Source organism: Lepisosteus platostomus, chromosome 20 (assembly GCF_059453375.1).
Source record: "Lepisosteus platostomus isolate fLepPlt1 chromosome 20, fLepPlt1.hap1, whole genome shotgun sequence".
Taxonomy (NCBI): domain Eukaryota; kingdom Metazoa; phylum Chordata; class Actinopteri; order Semionotiformes; family Lepisosteidae; genus Lepisosteus; species Lepisosteus platostomus.
Genome location: NC_142630.1, coordinates 1507478 through 1526941, shown reverse-complemented (window position 1 = coordinate 1526941; position 19464 = coordinate 1507478). Strand labels below are relative to the sequence as shown.

Here is a 19464-nt window from a genome sequence, read left to right as displayed (position 1 = left end):
ATAAATGTATGTACAGTATATAAATGTTCAGGTTCTTGAATTTTTAGTTACAAACCTGACCAGTGTGTTTATCCAGTTAATATATGAGGGTAAGTTCTCAAAGGAGGGTGATGTAATTAGCAGAGTACAACAAAAATCTGTACTTGGACCACAGCTGCTCATCTTAATGTGTATCTCTGATCTAGATTCATGAATAGCCAGTGAACTACTAGTTTGCAGATGACACCAAATTAATAGGATTAGCAATCACTGCAAAAGCAGCAAATTAATTTGAAATATTTAGATAAACTGGGCAAACACCTAGTAGATGTCTTTTAATGTAGACAAGTGCAGGGTAATGTGTGGAGGTAGCAAAAATACACAACAAATACAAAACAGGAAAAGCTTAGCTAGAAGAGTCTTCTTCTGAAAAAAAGGTACGTATTTATGTTGACACATCATTTATCTTTTAGCATCTAGACGATGAGGAAGCAATTAAAAAGGCAAAATTCTAAGATATATAGCTAAAAATTAATAATTTAAACCAAAGGATATTGTGTTAAAAGTGTTTAATGATACCACACGAGTAAGGCCTCATTTTGAATATTGTGTATGGTTTTGGTTTCCTGCAAAAATAAAAAATATTTTCTTATCAGCTTCATCAGTACAGCAACACAACATGACAACGGTTTTTCTTCTGAAAGTAAAGAAATCAGTTACCGTGCAGAAGGCACTGCACGAATATATGTCCATTAAAAATAGATTGTGTGTATGGAATTGGACTTAAACAATTAAAATGACCGATTTTAATTGATTTCATGATTGTCACATTTTTCTGCTAATAGTACCAATATCACACATGTACAGGTCACTAAAACTCGCGTCAAAAACAGGTAAAAAAAAACTTGCTGTACGTTTTTCTGGGTTATGTAGTCACCACAGACAACACAACTCTCAGTTTCTTCCGGACCTATGACGGAGCTGAAGCGAGGTCCTTGAAGAAAGACCCCCGGTTTCCTTCGACTGTGCGTGGCTAGAAAAGGAAATAACTTCAAGTATTTTTTAAACAAAGCTAAAAACCAGTAAAAAAATAAAAAAATAAATTTGATCTATGACCTAACATCTACTGAGAGAATACATAAAGAGAAATTTGCGCCTATTTTTCACAAGCGTTTTGAATCAGGCACATAGCTGGTGAGCTACAGCTCTTCCAAACCCTAACCCACATTGACATTGAGTGCAGGATCGCAGCGGGCAGTGGTTGTGAAACAGCACTCTGGTAGACGGATAGGGGTGACGGGACGAGCAGCTCTTCCCCGGGAGAATGGCTCGCATGATGGGGCTGCTCTCGGCAGCGGTCTGGCCCCTGGGGCTCGGGTCCCGGTGCTTCGCGGCCGGTCGGTCCGCCGTCGCGGCGGGGGTACTTTCGGCGCCGGGCAACCGCAGGGTGAGCGTCTCAAAAGCGGAGTTTTCAAAACCCGTCCGACCAGCTGAGCTGCTGAAAAAAAGTAGTTAAAAGTACTTCATTTTAAAGCTGGCGACAGTTCTGTAACCTGGGCAAAAAAAGTGTTTTCTCTAGGCCGTTGATGTGAAAAAGTGTTATGCAAATCTGATGCAATGGTCGCTGCCTGACTCCGCAGACGAGAAGTCACGGAGCAGTCGGTACAACGCGGACCGTGTTTGTGTTGGTTCTTAATTAAAGCACCCTACTTATGTTGCAGGAGCTGGACATAACACTTTAAAACGTTATTCAGGGATTTAGACAACATTTACAGAGTTGGTTGTCTCGAAAGCATTTTTAGTTGAACGGTAAGCAGGGTCTAAGGACTGAGCAACTGAGTAAGCAAATTCCAGCAGCGATGGCAGAGAGATCACAGACTTCACTCTGTATGAGTTGTACCTGTCCTGTTCCGAGCCAAAACAAAACCCTAGTGTGCTGAAATGGTGACCTCTGCCACTACTTCTATGTTACAGGTTTACATGCTTTTTTTAAATTACAGATATTTTCCCTGGACAGACTAAAAAGTTTTGCATTCTGTGAAAAAAATGCTTCATTCCACCGACGACTTTGTTTGAAACCACCAAAAGGTAAATAATGTTACCTTAAAGTTACGGTCCTTGGTCTTATTGTTTCAAAGCACATTTACTGTAGTTTGCTGGCGTCAAAAGTAGAGTTGAAATTGTAATTCTTATTCTATCAAGATTGCAGATTATTCATAGGGTTGCTTAATTGCAACTAGCAAATGGTTACTGATATAACTAATTTATTGTAAAAGTAAGAAACTGTGTGGCTCTTGTAAAACAAAAACTTAAAAGGGCATGGAAATTTGGATTGAAAATAAGATGTATCCAGTTATGAAATCTTCTTTTGTAAATGCTTGTTTTATGTCTTTACTGTAAGGTTTTGATAAGTACTTTCCAAAGAATGAGAAAACGCCTGGGAGAGACAGAGCTGGCAAGACTAAAGGTAATAACATGGAAATCTACCAGAAATTGGGCTCTGTAGATACATTGTTTTAAATCCAGTATTTAAGACATACTGCTTTTTCCTGTTCACTAACTTTCTAGATGTTCTTAGCTTACTATGGTAAAGGCTTAGAACATGGGAGTGATGATGTCGAAGAAAACTCTTCACTCAGGTTAGGTGTGGTCCAGCAGGATCCTTGATTCACGCGCATTGAGAGGATACAATCATGCAGATCTGAGAGCAGTCTCTCATACAGATCTGTGAGTAACCTCTCCACCGAGATGGTAAATGCAATGGGTTTTATACAGCAAATTCACTCAGGCTAACCCATTCTAAATTTCCATATTAGGAGTTGTTTTCTCTCTACAAACACTTCTTTGTAATTTACCACTTTGGTTCTGCAGTTTCTAGCATTAGCATCAAAATGTCAAATAATATGCTTGCAATTGTTCTTTCATGCTGTTGCTAGGTAAAAGGCAAAGACAAATAGTCACTATCTTATAGACTTAAAAAAGGTAAATGCTGAAATTCTTCCTCAATGGTTACATCAAGAATCTTTCAGGTAAGACCTTACAAGGTCCTGACTGAATGGTCATTAAAGATCCTAGGTTACCATTCAAAAGAGTACGAGGGGCTTGAGCGATCTGATCTTCCTAAGGTTCCCCTTTCATTCAGTCAGTGAAGCAGGTTCACACTTCTTCATCTGATCTGCTGCATCGTGAGGCTCCTGGTGCAGAGTGGCCGCAGGCCAACCTCCAGGTTGGTGCTAAACGTCAGTGATGGCTGAAGTGGGTCCTCTCTCATTAAAAAGCATGTTGGGATCCTCTGAGATGAAATGCTCTGTGTAACTTGCAGGTGAAGTGGCTCTGTGTGGCGGGCTGCTTAACTGGTTCTTTTTGATTGGCAGAGGGGAAGGCCAAGGAGGCGGAGTCTGGAGCAGGTGGTGGGGGAGGGGCCAGTGGCGGAGGAAAGAAGAGTGGGAGGAAGGAGGAGTCTAATTGGTGGAGTCGGGTGCAGAAGGTTAGTGCTGTCACCCAATTCCCTGTGTGCAGAGGCTGGTCCTGTTTTGCTATCGCCTTTGTTGCTTCCATGCATTTGAAGTTCATGCATAGAAACTGGTGCTTAGCTGTCAAACCTGTCATCTTGTATTCTCAAGTAGGAAACGGACACATGTTGATATTACACTGTGACACACATGGCTTTTGTAAGATCAGTGACACACATGGCTTTTGTAAGATCAGTGACACACATGGCTTTTGTAAAATCAGTGCCACTGGGACATTAGATTACTGATTTTTTGGGTCGGGGCCGTAAGGTACTGCCAAGACAAATGGCACAAACAAGTGTTACGTGCTGCTCATATTCACATCACTACACTTCGTTAGAATGCCTGAAAGAAGTGCAACATGTACCCAATGTTGTGAGATGATTGCATTCACCACATTGTTGAACATTTCTCACCACAGCTGTGCAGTTCCCAGGTGAGGTTTGAAGAGTAGTTGTGAAACAGTCAGTGTTTTGGTGAAATGTTGAGATGCAAAGCTTTTTGTGGTCAGCTGATTCCCTCCTGCACAGATTCGGAATACATGGTCTGTAGCAAAATCAATTTTGACTCTCCAAGCTGGGTATTAGTATCCAAAGACTCAATTGATCCTTCTTTGATGCCTCTTCTTCAACTCATACCACTTCGACACATTGTACCATACCAATCTTTTTAAAGTTCATCTGTGAATTGGTCAATTAATCCATCATAACACAGTGATTTAATCGTCCTTGTAACACATTCCAGAGTGAATTGAAAATGTTTTTTGCCCTGGTGATTGAAGAGCAGTGTGGGTGTTTTTTCTGCAGGGTGATTTCCCTTGGGATGAGAAGGATTTCCGGTACCTGGCCATCGTCGTCGCAGGCTTTTCCTCTGGATTCCTTTACTTTTATTTCCGGGACACGGGCAAGGAGATCAGCTGGAAGGACTTTGTCCATTACTACCTGGCCCGGGGACTGGTATGAACGGTGCTGTACTCTGCCACACTGTGTGTTTTGCAGGATGTATAAGATGATTATAGAGCTAGTTGGCCTTGTAATTGCAAGAGGAGCAATGAAAATTTGTATGGAGCCCCAAATCATCACACTCACACCAGCCTGTGACTCCTGACTCCTGTGTTAACTACACATGGCGAGCCCCCGGGGTGATCTGGCTAGAGTGGAATTTAAACACAGACAAGCGCAATCAGATAATCAAGAGAACGGAAACTTTTCGTCCTGGTCAGAAGCAGCAGTGTGCTGTTTATGTGCTATTGCTCTGTTTCACAAGATAATTGTCTGAAGAGGCCAACTTATGTTGTAAACACCCTGCAAAAAATACAATGCCCCTCTAAAAATTACAGCGTGATACATTTACAAAACAATCAGTTTAAAAAAAAATGTATTTACTGTATTTTATATTTATTTCGTATTACTGTACATATTCTAATGTTTCGTCTATTCTGATGTCTGTCTTTTTGCTTGTCTTGGGCTGCTGTAACACATCAATTTCCCTTCGGGATCAATAAAGTCTTATCTCTCTATCTAATGTATAATCCCGAAGCATGAGTGCAGTAAATGCAAGGGAGGTATTCTGCACCAGCTACTGTTCACACCAGTGCACTCTGTTCCATCTCCAGGTGGACCGTCTGGAGGTTATCAATAAGCAGTTTGTCCGCGTCATCCTGGCCCCAGGATTAAGGTCGTCGGAGGTGGTAAGACTTGGACTGTGGATCCAGTTTAATCGAGACATAAACACACTAGTGAGCTGTCTTTGGCATATTTTAAAATCTATCAGCATTCACACTTTTGAAATGATTGTGGTCTGTCTTCTTTTATATCACAATGGGCCATCATAAGTTCTTCAGATATTATTTTTAGGTGCGTCTTTATGATAAGAAGTAATTTGGGTAAAAACATCCAAAATTGTCAAATTTCATAGTTCAAGGAAGTGGATACAATGCAGATACTGAGGGATCAGGAAGAATTTCAGTATGTAACACGCTTATTTTATCATGTATTTTAGAAATCTCTTATTGCAGAGATGTCTAAAAAATGCTCAACAATGTTAAAGCTATGAAAGTCTCTCCAAACAGTACCTATGGTTTATAACTAGGGGGCAGTACTGCAACATTGTCTTCTGACTATACTTAAAGCGCAATGCTTCAGAAAAGGATAAGAGATATTTCAAAGCCAAAAACCTCTGGGCAGATTCTGGACTTTGCTCTCAGAACTAAATGCAGATAAAGCATGACATTATAGATTAATCTATAATTGTTATGATTAGATGTTTGTTACTAAAATGAGTATGCTAATAAAATGAGCATGCTAATATGAGTTTCCACTTCTCCGAAACTGAATTTCAGAAGATTAAAGTACTGTATGATTCCTAAGGGGGCAGCATTGTAGCACAGTGATTTAGCATTGCTGCCTGGCAGGGCTGGGTCCCTGGGTTCAGTTCCTGGTGTGGCACCTGAGTGGAGTTTGCATGTTCTTGTGTTCATGTGGGTTTCCTCTGGGTGCTCCGATTTCCTCCCATAGTCCAAAGATACTGGTAGGTTAATTGTCTTCCAGGAAAGCTGGCCTTGTTGTGAGTCTGTGTGTTGCAGCGCCCTGCAGTGGACTGATGTCCCGTCCAGGGTGTACCCTGCCTTGTGCCCGTTGCTTGCTGGGATAGGCTCTGGCTCCCCCTCAGCCCTGCGTCGGAAGAATCTGTTAGAAGATGGATGTGTGATTACTAAGCCCCCCGTGGTGCTCCAGTGCTCTTTATTGCTTAGGCTCGTGTGTTGTTTTCCCCTGGTAAGCAGCGTTAAACTGAGTGCCGTGCCCCGTGTTTCTTAGAGCTACGTATGGTTCAACATCGGCAGCGTGGACACCTTCGAGCGGAACCTGGAGTCGGCTCAGCAGGAGCTGGGCATGGAGCCCTCTCACAGAGTGGCCGTGGTGTACAGCACCGAGAGCGACGGGTGAGAGAGCAAAGCTCAACCAGCCTTTGGCCTGGCAGGCAGATCCCACACAGCAGGGGTCCAGCTGGTCCATCTGGCCTCTTCGGAAGCTAGGAGCTAATGGATCCCAGGATCTCGTTCAGCCGTTTCGGGAATCGGCTTCAGCAACATCAGTTGCTTGATCCGGACTCCCCCAGCCCTTTCGGTGGAGAAGCGTCTCCTGTTCTTGGTTTTCAGTTCACTGTGTCCTCTGGTTTGTGTTTCGCTCTTCATTCCGAAGACGTCCGCTGGTTAGACGTGGTCACTGCCCTTGTGGATTCCGACCCTTATACCCACTTCTGGATTGCAATTCTATTGTTCAAAATTAAACAGGTCAATCTATTTCAGTCTGTCAGTCAGTGAAGGACGTTCCCTTTAGCCCTGTAGTGTATTGGGCTGCTTTTCTCTGGACTGAATCTAGAGCAGCAGTTTCTTTTGTTTAACAAGGTGACTGAGATTAAACGCAGGATTCCTGACGAGGCCTTACTAGTGCGTATCATCCCTTCACTTCAGTTCTACGCTCGTAACTATTTCTAGTAAGATTTTGTTTGCCTTTTAAGTTGTTTCCCCACATTGCCTGAAGATGTAAGTAGTGTCTTTCATAGGCAGCCTCTGTTGTCTCCACTCCCCCACCACAGAGAGAGGAGGGGGCTCCTGTCTGTCCTGGGAGCAGGGTACAGCAGACATGCTGGCAGCGACGCTGTTCTGATCTGAAGAGAAGAGAGGAGCTGTGCTTGTGTTGTGTGTGCACACCCCTGCCTGCACTGGCGACCCAAGGATCCGAGATTGAGAAAGGGCGAATGTCAGCTGGAACAGCTGTGTCCGTATCTCCTAGTAGCAGACGGATCAGAAATTATGAATCACGACTGATCCCTGGGAAATGGCAGCGATCCGGAGCCTCAGCTGCCAGATCCCGCCTGTCCCTGCGGGGATTGTGTGAATCACTTTTCCTCCATCTGCGCTGGTGGTTCACCAGCTGAGTGTTTGTTTGACACAGCTGAGAGCACTTTTAAAAGCAACTTAAAAGTAAATGAAGGGATTTCTCATGGATCAAATAGTGAATATTTACAAAGTCATTTAAGCCCTGGAGTTCTTTTCTTCTTTCTTATTTCACCACCTTACAATTTTCTGCCTTTTGGAAAGTGGTAGCTAATCCCCCGGTATCACAACTGTGTCTGTGTTGTAAATGTCACTCTCTTCTTCTCTCTTGCTCTTTGGATCGTCCAGGTCTTTTCTCATGAGCATGATCCCCACCTTGCTGCTGATTGGCTTCTTGCTCTTCACCCTCCGGCGTGGACCAATGGGAGCGGGACGTGGAGGTCGGGGGGGCGGGCTGTTCAGCATGAGCGAGTCGACGGCGAAGATGATGAAGGACAACATCAGTGTGAAGTTCAAGGATGTGGCCGGCTGCGAGGAGGCGAAGATAGAGATCCTGGAGTTCGTCAACTTCCTGAAGAACCCCAAACAGTACCAGGACCTGGGTGCCAAAATCCCAAAGGTATCACCGCCCTGCGACACCTCATTGCATTTTATTTCTTCAACGTGATATACATTTTAAAGTCAGACAAAATTCAGGCAAAGATTTACACACTGCCATGTCTTTTCAATTAAAAAAAGCACATCTTAAATTAAAATGTTTTTTTCAGGTTCTAAAAGTCTTAATCAAGGAAGTCTGGTGTCTGCTATTTTTTTCCAACTGGTTCCTTAATTGAAGAATTAACTGAACTAATAATTTGCTTAATTAGACCTGCGTAGTAGCCCCTAACGAATTGCAAATTTAACCTTTTTCCCAGTAGTTTGAATGCCCCCAGCTGAAAAGTTTTAATTAAGCATGTTATAACTGAAATTGAGCTCTTCAGCTGGAGTAGAAACACTCAAGACACAGGAGTAAAATACTCAAATATCAGAGTTGAAATGTAAAAATGTGGATATTCACAGCTCTGGAGGCTGGGTTTTTCTGTAGGACACAGATGCATTGTATCCAGTTTTGCGTTTTTAATAAACCAGGAACTGTCGTATGTGAAATTGAAATCCTGAAGTATTAGTTAAAGGTAAAAACATCCAGGATAGAAATACCTCCTTATCTCTCCTTAATCAGTGTGATTTTAAGGCGTTGTGCGATTGTGATGCTTCAGGCCTGTGTGATAATCCGGGGGGGTCAGGGGTCAGGGGTCAGGGATTCAGTGCCAGCTCCCTGCTTGCCTCGGCGTCGCATGCTGACCCCCTGTCCTCCTGCTGCGTCCCCCCAGGGCGCGATACTGTCTGGGCCTCCGGGGACGGGCAAGACTCTGCTGGCCAAGGCCACAGCGGGCGAGGCCAACGTGCCCTTCATCACCGTCAACGGCTCGGAGTTCCTGGAGATGTTTGTGGGCGTGGGGCCTGCCAGGGTGAGCCACGGCCATGTGTCCCGCCTCCACCGTGAGGCGCTATTCTGGATCGCATGTTACCAAATGCTGAATTATTTGACTGGCTGGTGCAGAACGTGTGAACAGCGATCGTGTCCTTGCAACGATGTTGCTGTGGCCATGATTGTTTGCTCTGCCCGTCCTGAAGGGTGACGAGAAACGAGGTGGCAAAAGTCTGTTGAGTTGCTGTGTTTAGTGAATGAGGTTTATTTCTCCTTGATTCCCTTTTTTCCCCGCAGAAGGTCATCCTGTACTTTTAATGCAGTTAAAAGTTTAATCGACAGTTTAATTGGCTCCACGATTAGCTTTAAACAAAGTGGACAGATATAATTTAAAGTTTCTGGCCCTGCTGTCCTTTTAAGATTTTTCAGAACAGTGTCTTTCTAAAGATAAATGTTGAATTTGGTTCGCCGTCTCATTCCCCTAAGCAGTCGTGTGTGCAGAGAAAAAACATCCCGTCAGCGCCTGTTGTTCTCGAAGGTGTAGTTGATTGCATCTCTCTTTCCTTTTTCTGAGAGTGAGAGCCAAAGAGTTAAGATGCGCTCAGCGATCATCATCCCCAGTAATCGGTCTGCTTCTTTCCTGCCTCAGGTTCGAGACATGTTTGCGATGGCCCGTAAGAATGCCCCCTGCATCCTCTTCATTGACGAGATTGATGCAGTGGGGAGGAAGAGGGGGCGGGGCAACTTCGGGGGGCAGAGCGAGCAGGAGAACACGCTGAACCAGCTGCTAGTGGAGATGGATGGTGAGTCAGGGGAGAGACGTGCTCTGGGTCACTGTCCTGCCGAGAGGTGAATGCCCAAATGCATATCCAGAGCTGAGCTCTCAGTCCATCGGAGTGGTCATTCTAAAATTAATCTAAATACAAAACCCAAAACTCATTTCCTGCGCAAGAGCATATAGGAACTACAGAAAACAAAACTGAGCGTGTTCTGTCGCACGTGTTGGAAGGAAGACAGACGCAGGGGAGAGTCATGGATCAGCAGGGGAGTTTTGTTACTGTACGTCTGCTTTCAGGTTTCAACTCCAGTACCAATGTGGTGGTTTTGGCGGGGACCAACCGCCCAGATATCCTGGATCCAGCCCTGATGAGGCCAGGCCGTTTTGACCGGCAGATTTACATAGGTACTGTTTTGCCCTGATGCTCTCTCACTGCACTGCACGGCGTCCTCGATGGCTTCAGAAAGTGAAACACGTTCTGTTCCCTGCAACACAAGTGGGGATTAAGGATTGGTGTTAGGGATATGTTTTACTGCTGCCCCTTCAGCCAGCCCTGTAATCCCTTTATCCCTTGAAAATGAATATCTCCTGTAGATTTAATGAAAGGAGCTTTTCCATTTTAACTACTGGATGTTGTGGTGCTGCCAACAGTAATCCTCAGAAGAGATATTGTAGGATTATTGGTAGGAATCTCGGAACACTAATGCATTTTAAACCACGTTATTTAACAGAACAAACAAGCTGTATTTACAGAAAAGAAAGGCAATAACAGAGGAGAGATGGCACTGTGGAAAATGTCAGGTTTTAAAGTGCAAATTAGAATTTTGAAAAATAACTCTGGTCAGAACCAGTTCAGCTGGCAGATCGCATCCTTCCCTTTTCTTAGTCCTCAGTGTTAAGAGATGCCAGTCTGCAGGTCTTGTTGGAGCACTAACGCATCCTAATCGGTGCTCTTAAGCTCTTCTTTTAAATACTAACATTGACAATCAAGTAGTTGTTCCTTGTATTTGTTCCTTTTTTTCTCTTCTTGACTGCAACACTCTCTCCTTCTGTTTGTTGGAGAGGAGAACGGTACAGGATGAAAAGTGTATTAAAAGCTAAAGACCTGTATGAGGAGGTTGTGTGCAGGTCCTGTCTGGGCCGTTTCTGTCGCCTCAAAGTGAATGCTCTGCAATCTCCCCCAGGCCCCCCGGACATCAAGGGCAGGGCATCGATCTTTAAAGTCCACCTGCGGCCCCTGAAGCTGGATGCCAGCATCGACAGAGACGCTCTGGCCAGGAAACTGGCGGCTCTCACTCCGGGCTTCACTGGTAAGAGTGCCGCTTGCTCAGACGAGGCTGATGGCTTGGCTTTGCAGCACAGGAAGCTTTTGTGTGGGAGTCTGTGGAAGCCTTTAACCTCAGACTCCTACTGAAAGTGCAGAGTAACTGCACGGGCAAGGTGGTGTTTCCTGCTCCCTGGGATTTCCTCAGGATTGAATTGAGTTTGTATAACGCTGGAAGAGAGTGTAACCTACGAAACCTCTTCATTTGTCCTTGAGGTCCCACTGTCGAAGTAAAAATTAATTTTTGCTGCAAATCCGTTGAATTTGTCTGAGAGATTTTGAAACCTGTTTCAGACTTGATCGGACAAACTATGCTCTTACTTGTATACAGTTTCGTTTTGAAATTCAGGCTTTTTCTTAACTCAATGCCTGCTTGCTGTCATCCAAAATGTGAAAAATAATGTTTCCATTATTGCTTTCTTTTCTGCAGGAGCTGATATTGCCAATGTGTGCAACGAAGCGGCCCTGATCGCTGCCAGGCATTTAAACGAGTTTATTATTGAAAAGCACTTCGAGCAGGCCATCGAACGCGTCATTGGAGGTGAGTCAAGTGTGTCTCCTGTGGGCAGAGCTTTGCTGAGAGTAGGCACAGTCAGACTACCTGTCCCTGCTGCCAGTATTTAATTAAAGCAGCAGGGGAGTCTGTGAATCCCAGTGGCCAGACTTGAAAAGCCTCCCTCGCGCTGGTGGAGAAACAAGTGGGTATTGCAGAAACCATCTGCTCCCCCTAGAAGGCTTAGTCTCCCTGTGTTCATTGTGTGTAGAAAGCAAAGCTGGGACCTTTGAATTGTACAGGTAGTATTGCTTTAGCCAGTCAATATCGGGCAGCTCAGGTCATTAAAAATCTCAGACGTGATTAATCAGTGCCTCCAGCTGAAAGGTCTGTATCCTGGATCGTGTAAACAGACTGTCACTTGCACTTTTGTTCAATGTGAAGCAGACCTGGCAAGGTAGCAAAGCTGCACATCCTTCGAGCGATGAGATCAGTGTCCAGTGGGCTCACTGGACGTCGGGCGTGACGCGTCCTAACATGTCTATTTCCTATGTGCATTCGGCACTCTGTGGATCCGCCGCTGTTCGGTCTGAGAAGCTTGTTCAGAATGACTGTGAGAACTCGGCCTGCTGTCATGAACTGGGTTCTACAGCTCAGGGGACAGTAGATCTGCCAGATGCTCGCGGCCTGCTGCTCCGCTGTGTCAGCAAGACAGTGTTGGGCAGGGCCAGCAGCAGAGCACTAGCAGTGAGGCGCTTGTAAGCTTTGTCACGAAGTACATAAGAGATTCAATCAGCTCCTCTTTGCTTTATTGCCTTCTGTAGCCCCCTGCTCAAATGTTTGACTCGTCATTGACTTGTTTCCTATCAGCAGAAATGACTGATTTCACTTCACTGTCTCAATACTTCTGCTTTGTACTGTATGTATCATATATGACAGCCCCCCTAAACATTCGGTCACAGTTTTCCTGTGCCTTGTACAGTGCCTGCAGTGATTTGAGCCTCTTTATCATGTGGCAAATGCTATCACTTGAAACTCCCTTCCCACGCCCCTCAGAAGAAGACCCCGGCAGCGAGCACTGAGTTATTGCTTTACAAGGTGGAGGCCTGTGAAAGCAGAGCTCGAGACGGGAGGGCTGTGGGTAGTCTGCGCGTCTAACCCCGACGCTCTCCCGCCGTCCCCTGTCGCGTGCAGGGCTGGAGAAGAAGACGCAGGTGCTCCAGCCGGGGGAGAAGAAGACGGTGGCGTACCACGAGGCCGGACACGCCATTGTGGGCTGGTTCCTGGAGCACGCCGACCCCCTTCTCAAGGTACAGCCTCTCTCCTCCCAGTGTTTGCCAGGGACCGTTCTGCCCGCCGGGAGGCTGAGGTCATACGGGTGTTCTGGCACCGAGAGTCCGTGCCGCGCTGTGGAGGAGCCAGTTACGGTATCCAGGGTGATGGCCGGGATTTCAGTTCCAGTTCCCAGCTCTCGTTCCGCGACTGCAAGACCGGAATTGGAGCTGGCGTGAAAGAGAGAGCTGGAACGAAATAACAGTAACTGGCCATGACCAGTGACGGAGTGAAGGAAGTTCAGGATGCTCTAGCAGGTGAAGGTGCAGCAGCACCAGAGAGAGAAAAGGCAAATATCTAATTGCTTGGCTGCAGGAAGTAAAAGAAGCCCCAGCTGATGTGTAAATTTGTTTTTATTCCTGGGCCTGGCATTAAATGGCTTTCTTTATTAAAATAATCTTTAGCAGCTTCCTCTGTGATTTACCAGAGTGCAATTTTATCTTTAACCTGTGTTGTTTTTAATTGATATTTTCTGTCTGCTCGCCTCAGGGTTGAGTGTATCCTGGAACACGTCCTCACTGAAACTGAGATTTCTTCTGCTTTCAGAAAGATGACATTTATCGGCGAGCCAAAGTCCTAGATCTCTTACTCCGGTTCTTCCTTCTGAGAAGGAGAGACACGGGGTGTAACATTGGGGTCCAGGTGCTGCCCCCCACCTGTCCCTGGATAGTGTTCCTTGCTGTGTGTGTCGGCTCTCCTGGCAGGAGTGGGGGACGGTGCTGGAGGCCGACACACGACACTCACGCTGTCCTCGCTCCCTGTGTCCCCACGCAGGTGTCCATCATCCCCCGCGGGAAGGGCCTGGGTTACGCCCAGTACCTGCCCAAGGAGCAGTACCTGTACACGCGGGAGCAGCTCTTCGACCGCATGTGCATGATGCTGGGAGGCCGTGTGGCGGAGCAGCTCTTCTTCGGGAAGATCACCACCGGGGCCCAGGACGACCTGAAGAAAGTCACGCAGTCCGCTTACGCGCAGGTACGACGGTGCTGCCCCCTCCTCGCTGCCCCGTGCTTCTGCTCTCACCTGCCTTCTGCTGTTCTGGTCCCCCTTCTTCTCCACTGCCTTCTGATTTCTGCAGTTTTTGCTTTTCATTATTCTCTTTCTCTTCCTTTGTTCCCTTTATTGCTGAGTTTCTGTCTTTGATCTGTCTTTTCCCTGCTCCATTTAATACAGCGCTCGGTCAGAGAGAACTGGGGAATAATGAGCCCTCTCAGCTTCCTCCGATAACATCAGTTCTGTGTTGAAAGGGCCGAAGATGTTCGATCTTATTTCTGATCTTTTAAGCTTTGAAAACTACCCATCCTACCTTTAAGAGTATATATTGTAGGTTTCAATAATTAAAGCTACAGTAAGCATACCACTCTTAATCCATGTTCATCTCACTGTTTATTTCTTAGATGGGCTTCAGTCTCTTTCACACATGAGAGGAGCTCCTAGAAATCAGATTGCTTTCCAAAGATCATATTAACACAGTTCTCTTTGTGGTTTTCATTAATATTTATTCACAGAAGATGGAAAAAATAATTTACTTAAGTATTGAGAGTGGTCTGTTGGTCTGCACTATTTAAAGCCAAATTCAGTCACAGGTCTTGGGTATTGCAGTATGGGTTTTGAGTAAGGGGTTGGATCATCCCAGCCGCCAAGCAGAAGAAGAAGTGACACAATTCAAGTGATTAACTTCTGATAGTTTTTTAATCAGGGATTTTTTAAAATTCATTTTATTCAATGGCAGCCATTGATATAAGTAAACATGTCATTTGCGCTATACAGATATGATGCAAATCAGCGATCTGTGTTGTTCAAATCCATGGATGGCTCTTAAATCGCAGATTTAGTGCAGAATGAAAGCAAGGGTATGTTTCATGAGTGGAAAGAGGAGAGGAAGGGTGCCCAGCATTCGTGACCGGTACACTCTGTACGTGTTGCCTTGTCCACAGATTGTGCAGTTTGGCATGAGTGAGAAGGTGGGCCAGGTGTCCTTTGACCTGCCGCGGCAGGGCGAGGTGGTGATGGAGAAGCCATACAGCGAGGCCACGGCACAGCTCATTGACGAGGAGGTTCGTGGCCTCATCAGCACCGCCTACGAGAGGACCCTGAGGCTGCTCACCGAGAAGAAGGAGCTCGTGGAGAAGGTGAGTCGGGGGCAACGGGGCCGGACTTGCCAGTGTCAAAGTCAAGTCGAAGGCATTGAAAACAAATATGGCTTTTATCGTGGGTGACAAACCTCATACCTTGGCTTTTATTAAACCCAGCCTGTGACCTGTCTGCTGCTGGCAGATTACTGACCCAGTATTTGATTTGGGATTTTGGTGGGGTAGAGTGAGATTCCCACATCATTCAAAAACCACACCATCGTGCGTTTGGTTTGTAGTGTGATTTTAGATCGGAGTTTGATTTTATCCTGGACTGAACCCGGAGTTTCTGGGAAGCGAGTACTGAAGCCAGGTTGTGTTGCGGTGCTGTGCCGGCAGGTGGGCAGGAGACTGCTGGAGAAGGAGGTGCTGGACAAGGCGGACATGGTGGAGCTCCTGGGGCCTCGGCCGTTCACGGAGAAGTCCACCTACGAGGAGTTCGTGGAGGGGACGGGCAGCTTCGAGGAGGACACCAGCCTGCCTGACGGCCTGAAAGACTGGAACCAGGAGAGGGCCAGTCCGCAAGAAGAGCCTCCCCTGGCGCAGGAGAAGCAGGCCTTGTAAGGCAGCCCGGATCTGAACCCAGGTATGGCTGACAGCCCCTCAGGGCAGGGATCACACCCACCAGGCTGCAGGAGGCCTGAAGAGGAGGACTGGGACACTGAACATGTTGAGGGCTGCCAGCGTTCCTCCAGTCAGGACCTCCCTTTCAGGTGACGGACCTTTTTAGGTTCAGGTTTTTTAAGATGCCAGTTTTATTACAGAAGCACTCCTGGAACTCTATAAGGAGAGGACCGTTTCCCAAACAATGCCTTAACAGTCCCTTGCGCGTCTGACTATTCTGTCCCCAGGGCGCAGTAAGCAGAGTGACAGAATTGCGTCGGGCGCATCATCAATGAGGATCAGTAACAAGCCTGTGAAGTTGCTGTGCGAGTGCTGTAGTGACATGGCAGCTACGTTTGTACGTCGTTCCTGTTCATTTATATGAAATCATGTTTTGTGAGCGGTGCAATATAGATCCCGTTCACCCTCGTTTGATGACATCATGTTTTTACCATCTTGGAAACTCAGAAATGTATACTTTCTTGACAACCTCTTTAATGTACAGTTTTAATTTAAAAAGATTTTTGCAACGTCGGAGCTTTATAATTGTCAGCTGCAGTTATCCATAGAGCTAGAAGGTTTGTTTAGTTGTGCTAAGTGAGGTAGTTGACAGTTGCAGACCATTACAAATATCTTATCCTACCAGAAGGTCAAATTGGTTTTTAAATATAAATATTAAAAGGTATGCTGTTTGTGCTTTTTCTTTTTTAATTTAAATGAATAACAGGGAGGCTTTCTTCCAAAAAGAGGGAAATATTTTTTCTAAAGTAAGAATGAATTTATGATGCACTTTTTCAAACTGCCTGAATTATAATACACCCAATATTTATCTTACTTCAGATTTACTAATAAGGTAAACCACAATTTGTGTGGATATTGTGTGATTGATACATCTATTACTTTATACTGAAATGTTTGCAGTTTCATATCGCATGAAACTTTCACCTTAACTAGAAGTTAACTACACATTCTCCTGTCTGTTGCCTGCACTGCAGAAGGCCAATACTGATGGCTGCTAGATTGAGTCGCATATTCCTCTCTGGGGTGGGCCAGCCAATCAAGAAGCTGTTGGATTGAGTCACATGTTCCTCTCTGGGCTGGGCCAGCCAATCAGGAGCAGTATAATTACTCATGAGACCAGCTCCTGACATGCATTACCGCACAGTGACACAAACACATTCCATACTGCACCATCAGATGGACGGGACAGCAGTCTGGATAGTTTGACAGTTTATTTGAAAAACAATATTGTTGTCCCTTGGCTCTTCTTGTACTGAACAGAGTTGCCATTGCAAGAACACTTCATAAAGTAGGATAAAACGTACCTGTCCCATGTGCTGTTCTAACCACTGCTCCAGCCGTGCATGTGAAACCAGTGTCCTGCACCAGTGTGCAGCAAGGATTAAGACCCAAGCTAACGGATCAGTCCATCTGCCGTATTGCTATGTTCTCTTTGCTACCTAGTTTTGAATGAGAAAAAAGTTTGAAAAGGCAACCATCTTGCATGACCACTAACTTGTAGTGTTTAACTGAAAAAACAGCAAATATAATTTTAAGATTTTATAAATCTCAACTGACAGATCAAGATTTTGTTTAGTTAAAATCACTCTTAGAAACCACAGCGCCGTTCCTCTTACTCTCTAAGAGGGTCCAGATCATTAGATCATGGAAACTAATTGGTGCCATTGTCAATGAGGGTGCATTGCTCCCAGCATTCCTGAGCGAAGGCACCGAGAGGTGTCGTACAGCAATGATCTATAGCTCTAACACTGCAGCGTGCCAGAGATGTGCTATTCCTGTATTCCTGTGGGACCTCCAAGACACTTTCCACTTTCTTTTTAATCATATGGAAAACACTCCGTTTAAAAGAAGAACACCATAATGTGACAGATAAAACTGACCCTAGAACAATTCCATAGCCAGTGAATTGGGTCTGCTGTTGGCTCAAATCTCTGTTGTCTTTCAGAATAGTTCATTTAATGTATTACATTAAAAGGCAAATTCAGTAAATTTGTATCAGGGCTGGAGTTCTGTTAACCATTACAAAACAGTTTGATTGATTTCTGGGTTTGCTTATATTTCTTGAGGAAGCAAGGAATGGCAACTCATCTATGCAGATTAATTCTAAATAAGGTATCATGTACAGTATGAAATATCTCAGAACTGATGTTACATTAAGGGTCCGTAGCTTGTGCAGCCTGAAAAGGGTAAAAAGTGCAATAGGAATCTTATTTCCCAAGCTGGTTGTTTACTATATTAACAAAACCACATTTTGTTTAACTCTTTGCAGACATTCATTTTTCCTCTTTAATCCACATTTTGGTGTAGCCAAAAGGGCTGTTTAACTTGGTTTGGGTTGACACCAGGGATGCGCTGTAAAATGTGGCTGGTTCTTCCTGGTCACGCTGCAGGTCTTGAGCTGTCAGCTGGAGGGCTAAACCACCAGCGGTCTGGCCTGGTCCGGAGCCACGGTCACACCAGAGAGTGGTATGATAGGGGTTTTCTCTCTGACAGGCTACAGACCCGTTAGGAGGAGTGACCACTTAGTGTTGGCTCACGATGCACATTTTTAATAGCCAATCTTCTGGTTGTGAAGGTACAGATTTGATTTTCTCTGTTTTGTTATGGTGAAGTTGTAGTGACCTCTACAATAGGCAGTTTTATTTCTTGCTGCCAAAAACCTTCCTTTACCTTATGTGTCAATAGATAGTGAAAATATTGTGCTTTCTGCAATTTTACAGAATCTCCAGTAATGCTGTTTAATCCAGCAAAAATTGGCCATTGGATTTATTACCTTCTATCTACTGTCTCCATTATCTATCTAGTCTGTCTGTACACGAGATTGCCTGCCTTGCTAAAATTCATGATTTACCTTTTTTAATTTTACTTGAATATTGAATTCATAATGGGCCTTTTTGTAGACATTTAGTTGGTGCATTCCAAACAGGTAACTAACAGGGATTAGGATTGCATGTGCGCAGCTGTGATGAAATGGAATGGTGTGCAAGAGCACATGGCCTCTATAGGCTTGAGATGAAGCAGGTACTTTACAAGTAAACTGTCTTCATAGAAATGCAGCGGCTCTCTGTTGGATTTCAGCAGTGCTTTCTTGGACATTTGTGGACCAAGGGGAGAAATTCAAAGGGAGTTTCAGTTCTGGAGAGAGAGAAGATGAGCTATATGAAATTAAAAAACGAAGGAATATTGCTGTGTAAGGACACGATAATTAATAAAAGATAAAAAGACTGCTTTTTCACTTTTTTTTTTGTTATTGCATGGATGTTACCTGAGCTTGAAGAGAACTCCTCAGCAACCCACGTTAACTTCGGAACATCTGAACAGTTACAGATGAGAGATGGCGTTCAGTGCACCTAGGCTCTCTGGTAGCAAGTAGCAAATTTATCTCATCAAGCTGCTTCTTGTCAGAAGCCAGGATATCCGGTTCTTTCCAAGGCGGGATCTGCAAAACTCTGACCTATAGTTAAAGGGATGTGTAAGCAGAAATGTTCAGGGAGATCTGAAATAGTAGGTAGGATCTGCAGTAGTCGGATTGATCTGAAGACCATCTTATGATCTCAATCCTAGATTCCTTAAAAAAACAACCTGGAGCTTGACCCTTTAGTGTTTGTATACCGTATGCGAACAGGAAAACCCCAGATCACTCTTCAGTACAATATTACAGAGGTCAGAGGTTGTGTTGCTGAGTATATACAGTACTATATACTGCTGAATGAGTCACCAAATCTGATTAATATCATGATTAAATATCAATATTAATATTTTATTTAATCATGATTTGTTAAATTGACAGAATTCAAAGCAGATTTTCTCCTATTGAGGATTGTTTCACGAAAGTTCTGTTGTACTAGATTAGTATTATACAATTATAAGCTACAGAAATTGAAATAGTTGTATCTGAGTGCTAGTAGCACAGCACTGAAACCCACGTCCCAGGGGCAACTTCTAAAGCACATAATTAATAGTAAAGGTCCCAGCACAGACCCC

The 19464-nt window shown here is 44.8% G+C and overlaps 1 protein-coding gene across 1 annotated transcript; it reads left to right on the top strand.

The window, feature by feature from the left end:
- Positions 1-1185: 1185 nt before the first annotated feature.
- afg3l1 (AFG3-like AAA ATPase 1) lies at positions 1186-16144 on the top strand. The gene is made up of 17 exons (XM_088613655.1): positions 1186-1426; positions 1980-2067; positions 2381-2446; positions 3354-3466; positions 4298-4447; positions 5107-5181; positions 6308-6432; positions 7678-7948; positions 8700-8837; positions 9447-9600; positions 9873-9980; positions 10760-10885; positions 11330-11440; positions 12587-12702; positions 13499-13699; positions 14662-14856; positions 15196-16144. Exons 1-17 carry the CDS (start codon positions 1304-1306, stop codon positions 15418-15420), a joined length of 2385 nt encoding a protein of 794 aa, XP_088469781.1. The 5' UTR covers positions 1186-1303; the 3' UTR covers positions 15421-16144.
- Positions 16145-19464: the final 3320 nt, after the last annotated feature.